The sequence below is a fragment of the Myodes glareolus genome, chromosome X (assembly GCF_982192425.1).
Source record: "Myodes glareolus chromosome X, mMyoGla1.1, whole genome shotgun sequence".
Lineage (NCBI taxonomy): Eukaryota > Metazoa > Chordata > Mammalia > Rodentia > Cricetidae > Myodes > Myodes glareolus.
In genome coordinates, this window is record NC_142053.1 from 133,566,527 (window position 1) to 133,582,955 (window position 16,429).

Consider the following 16,429-nt stretch of genomic DNA (forward strand, 5'->3'; position numbering starts at 1 on the left):
ACTATATGAGGAGGTCCGTCAGACCTCTACCAGGAAAGTATATTTGACATGTTTATCAGTGCCCTGTAATTAATGAAAGGTTAATAGACAGACAATTTTCAACTAAAACACATTATTTCTACAATGTTGTTAATTCGAGTGTAATTGAGGGGAGTTAAATGTCTCTCAAAATCACGGTAGGGAGGCCAGATTGTTATGACAGATATTTCTAGGCTGAGGCCTAGTTTGAACTCATTGGTGCCTAGTGGGCACTAGTGACATCTCAAAGCCTAAGATGTCATAAAGGCAGCTCCTGACTAACTTGGGGATGCAGTGGGCAGGGTTGAACATTGTCTTCAGAGAACCGGTCCTGCTGGTGAACCAAGCAGAGCTCACCGGAGCCCAGTCCATCAAACCATCATGTCAGGGAAGAAGAACCAAGAAGAAAAGTCTTGCAGCGACAACAAGATGGAAGATCCTTCTCCTAAGCCTGAGGTAGAGGTTCCTGTGAACTACGTGTACCGCCTACTGCAGGAGGAGCAATATACCCCCTGCCTAGGTTCCACCACTTCAGATTTCCTCTTCGCCATGCTTGATTACCTTACCGACTATATCCTGGAGGTGGTGGGCTCCGAAGCCAACATCAACAACCAGCAAGATATCCCACAAGATGGAGAGAGGCAAGGAAACAACCAACGTGAACCCTCTCATGCCTTCAAGAACTCGCCTTTCTCTCTGTTTGATGAGATGCCTGGACCCAGAAGGAATGGCTAAAGAATGGGGGACAGAGCCCAAGGGTGGGAAGCCTCACAGACTCAGCTAGGACCATGAAGGCTAATAGTAGAGGAGGCTCTCCTGGTGTCCATGAATACTAATAAAGTGTTTAAATGGAATCTAGTTGTCCTGACTCTTAATTTGCCTTTCTGAGTTAGAGGTTTTCATAAGATACTAGGAGAGGGTGGAGGGTGGAAGTTGTGGATAGTAATGGGTATTTGAATGGGTGATTTAGAGTGAGTATAGTGAGCACTTCTCCCTGGAGTTGGCTTGGGTGGAGGGGAGGAATTAAGTGATGGGAGAAATTGGGTGGAGGGGAGGGCACAGAAGTTCCCTCATTGACTCTGAATACTAAAGAAACCTCAGAGAAGCTTGGAAGTTGGCTGTAGCCTCACTGGCAAGTTTGATTTTTGGTATTTAGGAGACACTGCTGACTACCAGAAAATCTACTTGGAAGTCTTTCAAGGGAGTGAAGGTCTCGGATCAGAAGAAAGTGGGTGTTGGGCATGGCTTCGACACTGTGGGCATGAGCATTCACATGATGGTGGGGGGAAGGTGAAGTCAGATGGAACTAGACATTTTGGAAGAGGTCGAATTGTCAAGCAGCTGTTTTCAGGATGCGCCTCTCTAGAGAGTCTGCAATTTATCTAAATCAATCGCTTTTGACAGAAGACAGAAGAGAATGATGCTTGCCAGATATTTCTACTGTCCATTTGTCTATTTTATCTCAAGTATTGAGAAAGTTATATTCTATGGGAATGCTGGTTGATTTGTTTGTATCTGTCCCATAATTGAATTGTAGAGTTGAAAGCTATATGGTCTCTTTCTTTGAACTTATGCCCCTTCCCAGGCCTATTGTGTAAAGGATTTGGCAAAAGGGAATCAAACAAGTCCAACCTCAAATTCTACCTCAGATACTAAACAAAATCTGATAAAAGGTGACTACTTGATCACATAGAACTATCCATGCAGCGTCTTTAATCCACCTACTGTGCCTTCTCCCAGATTAAGGCCTTTCTTCTGCAATACTGCCCTGAGACTGTCTCAGAGGGCTAGATTTACTTCTATAATACTCCAAAGTCTTGGGCCAGAACCCAGATTTTACACATCAGATAGCTTTTTAATCCCCGAACAAAGTCTAAGTATACTGATAGATTTCCTGATGTTACTCATCTGCCTATAGGGGGTATTTCATGTTCAAACTGTGACAGATCTGTCATTGCCCAACAGTTTACACAAGGATGTGCAAAATGTCAAAGGCAATGGTAGAGTCTTAGAAGATGCAATGGTATACTAAAGTGGGATGGGCAGTTTTAATTGAAAAATTAACATTTGCTGTACTGTTGAAATAAAGTAGAACAATTTCCTCCCAAAAGGGGATGTACTCACTAATGTGAGCAGTTTCCTAACATGGACACTTCTAGACTGGAGGAGGAGGACCAGAGTCCAGTGGGCACTAATGACATAATAAAGTCTGTTATCACAAGGGCTCTCCTTTGTGAGATGAGCACTTGGCGGCTATAAAAGCCGATGTGTTGAGAGACCCAGTTCAGAAAAGATCCGGAGCTGAACGCAACTCTTCAAACGGGCGCAATGGAAGCGAACCGGCAGAAGACTAACATCTCCCGCTCCGCAAGAGCTCAGCTGAATTTTCCGGTGAGCAGAATTGAGCGCTTTCTTAGAGAAGGAAACTTCTCTCAGCGTGTGAGTGCTTCTGCACCAGTGTTCCTTGCTGGTGTATTAGAGTACCTGACAGCTGATATACTTGACCTGTCTGGCAAGGAGGCCCAAGCTAGCGGCAGAAAGCGCATAACTCCAGAACACGTATCCTGGGCTGTTGAAAACAACAAACATCTTCGCAAACTCTTCAAAATTGACAGCAAATCCGTGGTCATCGAGACACCAGAACCCGATGAGGACTGAGGCTCATACCTTGAGCCTCAAATTGCCCCAATGTCCCCCTAAATGGGGGGTAAGTTAGGCATGTTATTAAAACTGTCTAAACGATTATCAGTGGTTCTGATTCTTTTCGGTCCGTCATTTTGAGCTAGAGGTGACCATGAAACACCCAAGAATGTCGGGTTTAGGATGTGAGATGGAGTGCGGTGTGGGGTTGGAAGAGAAACTGTGGTCAGCATGGGGCACTTAAACTGTGATTGGGGGAGTTCTAATGGGACTTTTGTGAACAGTGGTCTTGATGTGATGAGGTGGCTGAGGGAGATGACAGAGAAGCCATCCTGGTGAGCTGTGAGCAAAGAAGGCTTTGGGATTACCAGCGTGGTGCTGCTATCTGGAGCGGGGTTGGGGAAAACAGACTTTGGTGGGGGAAGACTTCATTCATGGGTGGGAATGCTTCAGGACAGCAGGTGATGGCAGTGGGTGGGGGAGGTCATGGAGTAGAGTGGCACACTATTGACCTGAACCTCAAGGATCAGGGGTATAAGCATTACAACTTGGATGGAAAGAGATCCTGGCAGTCAGGATTCAAGGAGAGCCACAAAGTCCTCAAAAGCACAGCAGCTTACAGTCCTGGTTCAGAGAAAGGTTTCCCCCTGCAGGGGAGGGTTTCCCCAGCCCCTAAGTTGGTACAGCTCTGCTCAGGTCCCCGGATGTGACAACTCCCTTTCTAGTAGCGGAAGGTTTCTTCAGCGAAAGTGTCTTGCTTCACTCTGCTCCACTCCACCCAGGCTCCCTGTCTGGTCCCCGGAAAGGTCTTCACCCAAACCTCATTCAAGAGATTTATTAGGAGGGAAAAATACAGGAGGGCAGCTACCTCTGCTGTGGTGGAAAAAGTCAGTAGCAAACTGAGCAGGCTCGGGGCTTATATAGGGCTTCTTAGGGGATGGCTTTTTTTCCAGGGTGAAGATTTTCAGGGTGGGAATTCGCCAGATTTCAATCCCTGAGTTTGGACAAGCTCAAAGATTGGCTGGATTTTGTGCCCAAGGACTGGTTGGTTTTTGTGCTTAATTCATCAGGGACAGAGTGTGTTTCTTTGGTTCTGGTTTCAGGATCGAAGTATGCTTCTTTTTGGCTCTCTGGTTTCAGGGCCAACATAGTTCTCTTTGGCTGGCCATTTTACCCTACAGGGGGTATTTGCAGAACACTGAACACGGTGAAACTAGAAATATACAAATTAGAAACTATGATCTCTATTTTCTCTGCCTCATTTTAAAAGAGAGGATGTACACAAGTATTAGAACATATGATGCTAAGATGTTGTTTGGAATATATGCTTCTGTGTACACTCGTCAGCTAAATAACGATTTATATAGTGCTAACTGGCTTAAGACCTGCATTCAGGCAGGTCTAACTGAGTACACAACATTTGTTTCTTCTAGTACAGTTGCCTTCAGTAAGAAGGGCATGGAATTAGTTATTATACTCAGATACCCTTTCTCAAATAATGTTCTTTGTGTGAAGCCAGCCAAGTTCTTAGATTTAGAGTACTAGGTTTGCTAAACAGCTGCCTGATGCTGAAAAGTCATTTCTTTGGCTTATTCCTGAGGCTTATAGCAGTCTATTGGGAAACCAACATCCTGTGACTCTGGCTATGTCACAGGATAGCATCACAAAGAACATGGCTTAGTATAGGGGAAGTTACAGTAGATAGAGTGAGTGAGTGGCTCTGTGTAGATTTTATAGTTACTGCAGTAGTTTAGAGTCTGTAGATGAAAACTACACTTGTTTCAGAATCCCCCATCAAAGAGTTAGTTTCCTTTTCTGGGTGTGAGTTTGGAGGTTAGGTTTGATTCAGCCACTGCCGGCAAAGCTGTTGTAAAGTCAAGGATCAACGGGGATACTGTTCTCCATTTAAACATTGTGTTTAGTCATGCCTATGGGATTTATAGGAAACATCGAGTCCATGGGGAGCACAGTAAAAGCCTAATGAAGCCCCTATCAAATGCCCATTCTACAAGCACAAGGAATCCGACTCTCAAGGGAGGTAATAAGACAGTGTGAACACGGACGCCCTTAGAAAGTCATGAGTTCACCCAATTATAGTCTCTATGCATTTATGTGAAGTGAAAAAAGGAGAGGGTGAGGATGAATTCCCTGTAGCTTGGATACTTTGAGACGAACCAGCACCTATTAGTGCTCTGTTGGGGAAGGGTATAATTAAATACCAGAAATAGGTTTACACTGTAGTCTCCATGTTTCCCATTAGTCAGGTCTGTGATCACATTAGTGTCATGGTAGGCCAGGGTCAGGATCTGATATGGCTCATATTAGCACACAATATCATTTTAAGAATTGATGTTCATTATAGGTATATAATTCCATTTCTATCCAGAAAAGTATATAATTTGCAATTTGGTTTTATAAGGGGCTACAGTTAGAGATTACTCTGAGACTCAGGAAAAGACTGGACTTTTAAACAATGTTGGGACTGTAATAGATCATGGGGTCTTTTATTGCCAGAAATGGAGTCACATAGCTATAATGATGGCACATGGGAGTTAAGTCAGGACAATAAGTAGTTCAGGGAAGCCTAAGCTACATAACATACTTGGGGACAGGCTGAACTTCATAAAAATATGTTTCGAAAAACAAAACCAACCAATCAAATGAAAAATAACTCTTAGTGTTCTATGGCTGTGAATAGACAACGTGACCAAGGCAACTTTCATCAAAGAAAACAGTTAATTAGGGACTTGCTTGCAGTTTCAGAGGTTCAGTCCTTTATCAGCATGGTAGTACAGGGGCAGAAATGGTGCTGGAGCAGTAACTGAGAGCTATATCCTCTTATGCTGGCCTATGAGAAAGACTCTGGGCTTGGCATGGGCTTTTGAAACCTCAAAGCCCATCAAAGAAAGTATTTAATTGGGGTCTTGCTTAAAGTTTCAGAGATTTAATTCATTGTCATCATGACAGGAAGCATAGCAGCACACAGGGAGAAATGGTGTGGAGAAGTAGCTGAGAGGTACATCCTGATCAGAAGGCCAAGAGAGAGATTATGGGTTTGGGATGGGCTTTTGAAACCTCAAAATCCATCACTTCCTCCAATAAGGCCACACCTTATAATCCTTTCAAATAGTGCCACTCCCTGGTGATCAAGCATTCAAATCTATGAGACTATAGAGGTCATTCTTATTCAAATCACCACCACAACCAACTAAGCAAACAACAACAATAAAAAATTAAGATTTGATAGGGGGATCAGTTGCTTGGTTTGGGCAGAAGCACAAGACTTGAAAAATAAAATGACTTCATATGATGGGTTGCTTTTGGGAACAGAAGTATTCTGAAAGCCCAGGTTTGCTGATCCTTGCCAGTTTCTTGAAGGATGCTACCAAGGGAAGGATCAATTTTCAGAAAGGGCTTTTAATATTTTCAAAATAGGATTCTAACAAACAGGTTCTTATAATAATAACATTCAATATCTTATTTCCTAGTATAAAAATTACAAAGTGATAGCTAAAATTCTAGTCTAGGCATCAGTTGTGATCATTAAGATGGCATGATGCTTTAAAAGGAACATCACTTGGCTACAGGTATATAAAAATATAGACATTTTTATCTGGTCATAAAAGAAATCACAATTTCTGACTTCTAGTGATATCAAACTGCCTGAGAATGTATGTAGTTATAGTTAGATAAAAATGATTAGTTGATGCCCAATGAAAGCCAGATCCTACTTTCTACAACTCTTACTTGGTTCTATGGTGTTCCAGTGATGACTCACTCATATGTGTTTGTTTGTGGCATTTCACACAGCTTGAACTCATCATTACTGTCGTAATATAAAACAAAAATAATAATCACTGACAAAATCACTTGTATTTAACAAATTCATGTAGTTCTGTGCCCCAAGATGTCATGGTAAATTTAATATTATAATATAAAATATATTATCACTTTAAAAGTCCTACCATATTTTTAAAAATCTCAACATTTTAAAGGTTCAGGCTTTTAAATATCCAACATTTCTTTAAAAGAGAGACTTCTTTAAGTCTCTCTAAAAGATCCAAGGTGTCATAATTGTGGGTTTCTATAAAATAAAACAAGTTAACTATTGTGACAGGTTAGGAGAAAATGAATGGGCTTAGAAACTAAATCTTTGGATTTGTTTTCTTAGTTATTGTGTCCAACTTCTCAGTTAAGCTGTTCTAGGTATTTGAGTGTCACCACTGATAAAATCCTAAATGTAGTTAAGTGAGGGCAAGACGAACTTCCCTGTTGCAAGACGCTATTCTCTGAAGTAACTGAGTTATCTTTTTTTCTAGAATTTGAGACAGTTAATGAAGACAAAATCTGAAGATGAGTTTAGGTCTCCCCAAAAGAGAAAGCTAGCATTTTCCTTGCAGCAACTAAACCACAGGTATTATAAGGTTCTGTCATCTCTGACTGTTGTTCTATAAACAAGCATTTTGTATGGTTGCATAGCAAGAATAATGCAACTTAAGGTTAAATAATTTTTCCATGTTATGCAAAATAAAAGTATAAAACCACTAAGGGTGGTGATTAAAATATTTGTAAACACAATTGACTCAATTTCCTTATAAGCATAGAGCATGTCCTGAGCATCTGTATTTTAATCAATAGCCAAGATAAGTTTGATGTATTTCCTTACTTGGAAACTTCTGTAAGATACTAGGGACAAACAAATACAGGTTACAATTAAACATCTAAAAATAGTAGCTGAGGGTTGGGGATATGGCTCCGTAATATAGCATGATCGAACCTTAGGTTCAATCCCTAGATAAACATAGAAATAATAACTGAAACCATGACACTATAGTGTTGCTTATTACTGTCAGCAAGGAAAGTACTGCCAGAACACTACTAAAACAAAAGTATTTAGGACTCCCAGTTATCTAGCTCCTTTCCATTAAATGACACACTTTATAAAATACCTTTTAATATTTGCTATACCCTAATTTAAGCATCAAATGATATGTTATAGAAAAATAGTATGATGTTTCTTGAAACATGTATAATTGTTATGCATAATCTATAAATAAAATTAATTAATATACAAATATATCCATGGCAGGCCTTGAGGACCACTTTTTAAATTAAATTTTATTTATTTATTTGAACTGGAACTTTAATCACAGAAATCAAAAGGCAGAGGTAGGTGGATGTCTGTGGGTTTAAGGCTAGCCTGATCTACATAGTGAGTTTCAGGCAAGCTCCTATGATATAGTAAAAACTTGTCTTTAGGAAAAGACATTTTTTGAGACTGTCATAAATGAGTAAGTACACTGTATTTGCATAACTTTCATCCCTCCTTCCAAAGCCCCACTTGAATGCATAGGCTCTTCTGGAGCCGCCACCCACCCACATGAAAACTTCTTAGTCCACTTGTGTAGATGTGTGGTCAGTGCTGGTCATTCGGGATTGGAGCCTTTTTTCCGGGAAAAATGGATTCTCCTTCTTTGCAGGCATTGATTACCTGTAGTTTTTAAACCAGGAATGGTGCCTTGAGAAATTTCTTCATTCACATTGATATGCTGACTGGTGTTATCATAATGTGGGGCCTGTTTAAGCAACAATATTATTGAGATTTCACAGATGCTACGTGTAGAAGACGTTTCTCTCAGCAGCAGTAGTGGTTCCTGGCTCTTACAATTCTCCTCAACCTTCTTCTGAGATGTTCCCTGAGATATAGATGGAGAGCATAATTTGTAGATGTACCAACTGGAACTGGGAATCTTATGCTCACTTATTCTCTGCATTTTGACCAGTTATGAGTTTCTATAATGTAATGTCTTCTGTAAAACAGAAGCTTCTTTGACGAAGGGGAGAGCCTCGCTTTATTGTATATATCAGAATAAGTATTTAGAATACACTTAGAAGCTATATCGATTTAGAAAAATGTTACTGTTGAAGAGAATCTCTTGCCTGAATATCGTTTTGTATGTAACTCATGACTAATAGTATATCAGATACATCTTTTTCATAAGATCTTGCTTATCGCAAAGTGACAGAATAAATATGTGTAACTTTCCAAAGATTTTTGAAAAAAGAACATCTTAGGTATAAAATAAATTTCAAAGTATTTAAGTCTTCAAATTTAAGGTGACTTGAAGAAAGATACAAATACAATTGTTGGGGTATTGGAACATTTATGATAAGGCCATGGAAGCTTGAAAAGATAAGAGACTGTAGCTTGCTTACCTGTAGCTTAAAGTGCTGAATTAAAGAAATAGTTAAATAAGCACTACAAACTATTTTTCTTTTCTTTGTTGATATTTATTTTTAATTCTTTTTTGTGATAAGACTTTACTCTGTAGCCCTAGCTAGTCTTGTACTAACTTTGTTTTTCAGGCTGGCCTTAGACTTGGTGCAGTTTTCCTAGGTCAATCATCAAGTCCTGTGATCATCTACCCAGAACTTTCCTTTTATGTTAAAGGGAACAATACAGGGCATGATCATGTAAGAATAATGTATTTATACTATTATATAATTGTAGTTTAGTGGAAGTTATTTTGTTTAGATATATAACATCTGCTTGGCAGCTGTGGTTACCCACCCAGGTTCTGAATGACATGGAGCCTATCAACATTCAACACTCCATCATGGAAGCAGGGGGAGCTATTGACAGTTAACAGTTGTTGGTCAGGGCGAGGGGGGAGGGTTCTTTTTTCCTCAGTGGTGATTGGCAGTAAACGGTTGTTTTTTTTTTTTTTTCTTTTCTCAGTGGTATAGTCACTGGTCAGGTTGCCTGTGTTTCAGTAAATAACCATTAAGAAATCTTAATAAAATTTGATGATTCAAATAAAAGACATGAAAATAGGATTAGATAGTAAGATGAAAGAATTCATTAGGAGAAATAAGACAATAAGAGGATAATGGGGGTGAATATGATTAAAATATATAAATGTACATTACTTCTTGAGAACACATTACTAAGAAGAAAAGAAAGTGAGCTTGCATATTCTGACATCCAGAGCTGTATGCATATAAATATGCATGCTTTTTAAGCCACCAAGTTTTTTGCTAATATGTTTACAAACACAGGAAATGGATACATCTGAGAGTGGTACTGTAACATATTTTATTAAATCAGACTCAAGCTGAAACAAAACTTTGTGTATTTTCTAGATCAAGTCAAATTCTCAAGTTGAGTTCAGTATCCAGTATAAAAATGTGATTCTAAAGTCTCCCTATTTGAAAATCTTATGCATTAACTCATGAACTCTGAGTCGGTCTTGAAGATACTTAAAATGAATTTGTTTCCTCTTTCAAAATATGTTTCTATAAACTTTCTGAAGTTTTCTGTACCAATTTAATTTTGTTTTATATGACTATTTTTTCCTATTCCAGAATAGGGCAAATGGGCTTTTATTCTGGAACAGGAGAAGTAGTCATATAAAACAAAATTAAATTGGTACAGAGAATTTGCCCTCAGCACAGACGCATCCCTTCTGGGCAAGGACTGGCTGTGCAGGCATGGTATCTCAGAAATGGATTTGCTATTTAAATTTGTTATCTCAAACATACGGGCCAAAAAGGTTCTCAGTCTGCAAGCTTGGTACTCAGGAAACCTGACGATGTAATTGGGTCTGGAAAGGGGGAAGGGTGAGGGAGGTGGCATTAAGTCCCTAGCCTATGTCTCTGAGCTCTAAATTTAGGAATGTTGATGGCTAAGGGGGAAAAGGTGAATGTCTCATGTCGGAAAGAACAAGTTTGCACTGTCTCTTCCTTTTTGTTCCTTTGAGGCCCTCAGGGAGTTAGATGATATCTACCAGCGTCAGTTATGGAGTTCTTGACACAGCCTGCAGATTCAAATGCTAATCTCTTCCAGAAGCAACCTCCCAGACACAGGCAGAATTAGTATTTTGTCAACTGCCAGGTGATCCCTTAGCCCTCAAAGTGACAAGCAGAACCAAAAAACAAAATACGAAGCAAGTCTTGTTTGACAAAGATTTGTGTATCTTTATGTGATTTTCAATTCTTAAAGTGATTATATTAAATATATAACTGAGAAGATTTCCTTTCAACTCAGAGATTTTATTAACTAATGTATTAGTATTGTTCAGAAGGAGGACATATGATACACTCATGTAATTGGAAGGGAAGGCATTTCTGAATTACAGACACAGAAGGAAACATACAGGTCAAAAGAATAGTACCCACAACTTCACTTCTGCAGTTTCATTCATCAAGACTAACCAGAGACATAATAAATATTAGTCCAGATTCTTAAGCAAAACAAAGCAAAAGTAGTACAGTCTCCCAGTGGCTTCTATTCTCAATTTATTTGATCCAAAAACATACAAACAAGACGTGACAAACCAGATTATCTATTACCTCTCTTATAACAGGGATTAGGTCTCCGTCTCATCTAAGTACTAGCCAGAACTGACCCTTCTTAACTTCTAAGCTATAAAAAGTAGGGCTCATTCAGAGTCATATGACAGTAAATAGATAAGGTCTCACTAAATCAAAAATCCATTTACAACGCTTTTAAAATCATCAAACACCAAAACCCCAAATTTCTTCTAGTTCTGCCAATATTGATGGTCCCTAAGTATCTGAAATCATGCAAACTCTTTAGTAGCTCCGCAAATTGACACCAGGAAGCTAGAATTGGCAATGTTCCCTGGACTGTTTGGATCCTCTCAATGAGTTATGAAAAGTCTGTGGGAGCTTAAACCATACACGAAGTATACTTTTCTACCTCTTATATTTGTCTGACCCTAGCAGGTGAATGCTCTGAGAATTTGATTTAACCTCTAAAATTATACAAAGATAACTTTTAAAAGCAAGGTTAAAGCATGACACACATACATATATGAAATGGACATGCTTTTAAAACGTGGCTCTTGAGGCAATCTTAGTTACTTTTCCATCGCTGTGACAAAATACCATGACCAAGGCAACTTATAAAGGAAGTATTTTATTGGGCTTATGGTTTCGGGTTAGAGCCCATTCATGGTGGAGCAAAGGTATGATGGCGGGAGCAAATGATAGATACATTTTCATCTGCAAGTAGGAGCAGGGGGAGAGAGAGAGAGACAGAGAGAGAGAGAGAGAGAGAGACAGAGAGAGAGAGAGAGAGAGAGACAGAGAGAGGGGAAAGAGGAAGAGAGAGAAAGAGAGGAAAGAGGAAGAGAGAGAGAGAGAGAGAGACAGAGAGAGAGACAGAGAGAGGGGAAAGAGGAAGAGAGAGAAAGAGAGGAAAGAGAAAGAGAGAGAGAGAGAGAGAGACAGAGAGAGAGACAGAGAGAGGGGAAAGAGGAAGAGAGAGAAAGAGAGGAAAGAGGAAGAGAGAGAGAGAGAGAGACAGAGAGAGAGGAAAGAAGGAGAGAGAGAAAGAGGAAAGAAGGGGAGAGAGAGGAAAGACCAAGTATTCAACTAGGGACCAAGTATTCAAACACACAAGCCTATGGGGACCATTGTGATTCAATAACCACAGAGAGGATCTTGTTTTTCTGCCTAGGCAGGTCTGAAACTCATGAGCTTTAAGCCTGGAAGTGTTAGGATTTTAGGTTTGTGGCACTACATCTGGCAACGTGTGTTGAACTACTTTTTGTTTAACCCATGAAGCAAGTAGAAGTTATAAAGAACACTTTAAAGGAGAATCGAAAGAACATCAGTACTGTCGAGCTTTCCCAGAGAGTCTCAGAAGCGTCTGCCAAAAACAGTTGAACCATGAACCTAAAAAATAGATTTTTATGCCATATAGTATAATTTTGAGGTGTTGACATCTTAGATTCGGCAGCAGTACATTGCAGAGGAAGTAGTAGCGAGAGATAACCTCTAGTATTATATTACAGATATAGGCTCCAGGGATAAGGTCCTTATCCACAGACAGCTGCTGGTGTTGAAGCGCTCATCCTGGGGTCTGAGACTCTTGAAGCTGAAGCTTTCTGGAGTTCTTTTGGTGCAGAAAACCTGCAGGTTTTCTTTCTGTTCCTGGTGAAGAAGACTTGAGGTTTTTCTTTTGGTCCTTTTATCTTTCTTTAGTCTTGGCTCTTTGCCTTCTCTTGTTGTCTCTATCCTTTCCCTGCCTTTCTTCTTCCTGTCCTGACCACTTATAAAGTGTTCAGTAACTTCTTTAACTGGCAGTTGCTCTTTCTGCCTGCTCACCGACCCCTCAGGTGTTGCTGTTTCTTTGGTTCCGCTTTTACTCTGCCTATTGCTCTCTTTTGTTTCAACCGCTCCAGTTCTTTGTTCCCACCTCAGATCACACTACTAAAAGTCAGCAAGAAAAAGAAAAACACCCAATGTCAGATTAGCTGAACAGTCAACAAAACAAGAAATAAAAATAGCCAATAAATATTTAAAAAATATTAAACAACCTTAACTACCAGGGAAATGGAAATAAAGTGATGCTGAGATTTCATTCCAGCACAGTCAAAATGCTTACCGTTATGAACATATATATAATGCCAAATGCAAATCAGGATGTTGGTAAAACAGAACCGTCATACACTGCTGGTGGGAATGTACACCAACCTAGCCATTGTGGAAATCAGTGTGGAGGTTCATCAAAAGCTACAAAGTAGAATTACTATATCATCCATTTGTGTGACTCCTGGTAAATACTCAAAGAACTCTGGTGTGATAACCTCAAAAGGACTCAAAATTGGCACACCACAGAGATTCTTGCGTATGCATACTTACTGATGTATTATTCACCTTAACTAAGAAATAGAGCCAATACCCAAACAAAGTTAGGTAAAGCAACTGTGGCGCATATACATTTATTCAGTCATGAATAATGAAACTATGTCCTTGTCAGGCTAATGAATGGTACCGAATACCTGTATGTTAAGTAAAATAAGCCAGACTCAAACTCCCAAGTGTTGTGTTATCATTTCATTTCTGTTACTATGACAAACACCTCAACAAAAAGTAACTCAGGGGAGGAACAGGTTTATTTAGCCTACAATTTCAGCTTGTAGTTCATTATTGCAGGGAATTCGTGGCAGGATATTACAGCATCACATCCATAGTCAAAAGCAGAGAGAGAGAGAGAGAGAGAGAGAGAGAGAGAGAGAGAGAGAATAAACATACACTTGCTTGCTCTAGGCTACTTTCCCTAACTCAAATATAGCTGCCAGCCTACCTTAGGGAATGGTGCCAACTACAGTGGGCTTGGTCAATGAATAATCAGGACAATTTCCTACAGACATGCATATAGGCCAAATTGCTTTAGATAATTCGTTATTATGACTCTTCCCAGGTTTTTCTTGGTTATGTCAAATTAACAGTTAAAACTAATCAGCACAATCTACCCCCTATTAAGTTGACATAGAACACACTATGTTAAGTCATAACTTTACAACCATTGTCCCCCAAATATGATGCTATTTAATAATGTAAAAAATGGTCCAAATTTAAAGTTCTCATAGTTTCTTTTTAATGGTAACACTTAAAAATAATCCAAACTAAGCCGAGCGGTGGTGGCACACACCTTTAATCCCAGCACTCAAGAGGCAGAGGCAGGCAGATCTCTGTGAGTTCGAAGCCAGCCTGATCTACAGAGTGAGTTCCAGGACAGCCAGGGCTGTTACACAGAGAAACCCTGTCTGAAAAAACAAACAGACAAACAACAAAAAAATCCAAAACCATCAGTAAAAGTCTCAAGTCACTTTAGAAATTCCAAGTCATTAATTATATACCAAACATTCTTATTCCAAAAGGGAAGAATTGAGTATATGACAACCACTTTTAAGCAAAACCAAAATTCCTGCATATAAACTCAACCCTCTAGTTCATTGTCTGACATCTGAGGCTTGTAGCCTCACCCTTCTAACTCTGCTTCTACACATACAGTTTGTCTTGTAGGCCAGTTGAACTGCACAACTTCACTTCCTGTGGACCTCCCACACTGCTGACATCTGCAATATTCTTACATCTCCATTGTAACAGAGACATCACTTTTACCCTCTCAGGGCCTCTCTGTAGAAACTCTGACCCCACCTTGGCTGCTGTCCATGATCCCCTTAATATTTTATCTTTCTTGCCCACAAAATGAGTACTATGTAGACAATCATTACATTGCCAACTTAGGCTTGACATGTAGACTATTCCCTTAGACCAAACTTGTATCAGTTTCTGTGGGCTGGGCTTGAGAAAGCAGATTCATATTGTCCCAGTGAAGCAGAAGATGTTTCACTTCAGTGCTGCTGGTCTCTTTCTTTGAGAAGCACAACTGTTTTTTTCAGCCTCAGCATGGCCAGCACACATAGATTTTTAGCTAGAGTATCACATTAATTCTTTCTAGACTAGCTGACAACAAAATCCTTATTCTCTCTGAAACATGATCTAGGCCTTTTAATCTCGGCATTTTTACTTTTCAGGCTCCCAGAAGAATGACCTATTAGACTCTGAGTACTTAACAGCTTTTCTAAACCAAAGTTCCAAAAGCCCATTCCCCATACAAAGGCAGTCTTAGCATAAAAGCCACACAGTCAGGACTGTTACAAAACCAATTTACTAGCTCAGTACCAATTTCTGTTTCGATTTTATTGCTGTTGCTGTGATGAAATAGCCTGACAAAAACAGTATAACAGCAATTGGAAGGACAAAGTAGGACGATTGACATGATTTTAAGATCAGCCTGGACTACATAGTGAGTACTAGGCCTGTCTGGGCTACAATGTGAGTCTGTCTTAACAGATAAAATATGTGTGTGTTGCATTTTTGCTTACATATGGAATCTGTGTGCATGTGTGTATGTGTGTACGGGCATGTGTGAAAGTCTAAAGGGAACATGGGGAAGTCTAAGGGAGAAGAAGAGGTCTAAAGTAAGGCGAGAGAAAGAAGGGAACAAAATGGAGTAATGGGGACAGGGAGACAATGTGTTTATTGCAGTTTGTGATAATAAGAAAATGTGGCACAAACTGTTTCCAACTGCCCTGGCTGAGCCTATGCTTTCAAGTGCTGGAACAATGAACTGCGATTGTCCTGTAGTTTCTTCAAGGTATCTGTGAGTGGTCTAGGTATTTGGTTGTCACATAAGGGGAATCCTGCTGGATAACCGACTGAGAGTTCTTTTGCTCAGGTCAGTTAGGGCAGTAAGGAAGAGTCCAATTAGAGAGTCTGCTAATTCGAGAGTGACTTTGCCCTATTCTCAATGTCATTGTTTAGTTACAGGAATATTAATATCAAAAGAAGTATTTACAATTTAAGCTTAAAGAACTTCTTGCGGATGGTACTAGCGACTTTAACAGTGGTTTAACAGTACTTACCTTGTGCCCAGTACCACAGTACTGGTTCAAAGAAAGTCTTCCTCATTGTTCAGTCATGGTTAAGTAATAGACTGTGAGACTTAGCTTCTGGTCAGTAACTGAGTAACTGAAAAAGCTACACTTTTAAAAATTTCTAGTATGTGTGTAATACCAGTACCATAGGATTAATAATTTGGAGGGAATGTAGGCGATGATACATGTAAAACACTTTAAAGGGTGCCCGACACACTGACTGTTATTCCTTTTTCCTCCTCAGGCTTTGTATGAATTGTGGTTTTCATGGGTAGAAAAGAATATTAAAAGAAGGAATTACCTTAAACACATAGGTATGGAAAGGGTGCCATGTCAAGATCTTAAATGTTAACAAGATGTAATTGATCACCTTCCCTCTCCTGATCCTTTCTCAGCTCTATAAACACTGTTTGCTTCCTGAAATAGCTGTCTGCCACAGATAAACATTATTACTGTGTGTCACTGGGTGTGTTTAACATGTAAACATATTGTGGGAGCAAGGGAGGCTGGTTTTT

The 16,429-nt window shown here is 39.6% G+C and overlaps 2 protein-coding genes across 2 annotated transcripts; both read left to right on the forward strand.

Moving 5' to 3' along the window:
- Nucleotides 1–294: 294 nt before the first annotated feature.
- Nucleotides 295–872, forward strand: H2ap (H2A.P histone). The gene has a single exon (XM_048461578.2). The coding sequence runs from the start codon at nucleotides 400–402 to the stop codon at nucleotides 751–753; it is 354 nt and encodes a 117-aa protein (XP_048317535.1). The 5' UTR covers nucleotides 295–399; the 3' UTR covers nucleotides 754–872.
- Nucleotides 873–2,311: 1,439 nt separating this feature from the next.
- On the forward strand, nucleotides 2,312–2,761 carry LOC125418002 (histone H2A-Bbd type 1). Its single transcript, XM_048461618.1, has one exon. It carries the CDS (start codon nucleotides 2,347–2,349, stop codon nucleotides 2,674–2,676), a length of 330 nt encoding a protein of 109 aa, XP_048317575.1. The 5' UTR covers nucleotides 2,312–2,346; the 3' UTR covers nucleotides 2,677–2,761.
- Nucleotides 2,762–16,429: the final 13,668 nt, after the last annotated feature.

Excerpts from the sequence above, each read along its gene's own strand:
- H2ap (XM_048461578.2), top strand. The coding sequence starts at position 400 with ATGTCAGGGAAGAAGAACCAAGAAGAAAAGTCTTGCAGCGACAACAAG.
- LOC125418002 (XM_048461618.1), top strand. The coding sequence starts at position 2,347 with ATGGAAGCGAACCGGCAGAAGACTAACATCTCCCGCTCCGCAAGAGCT.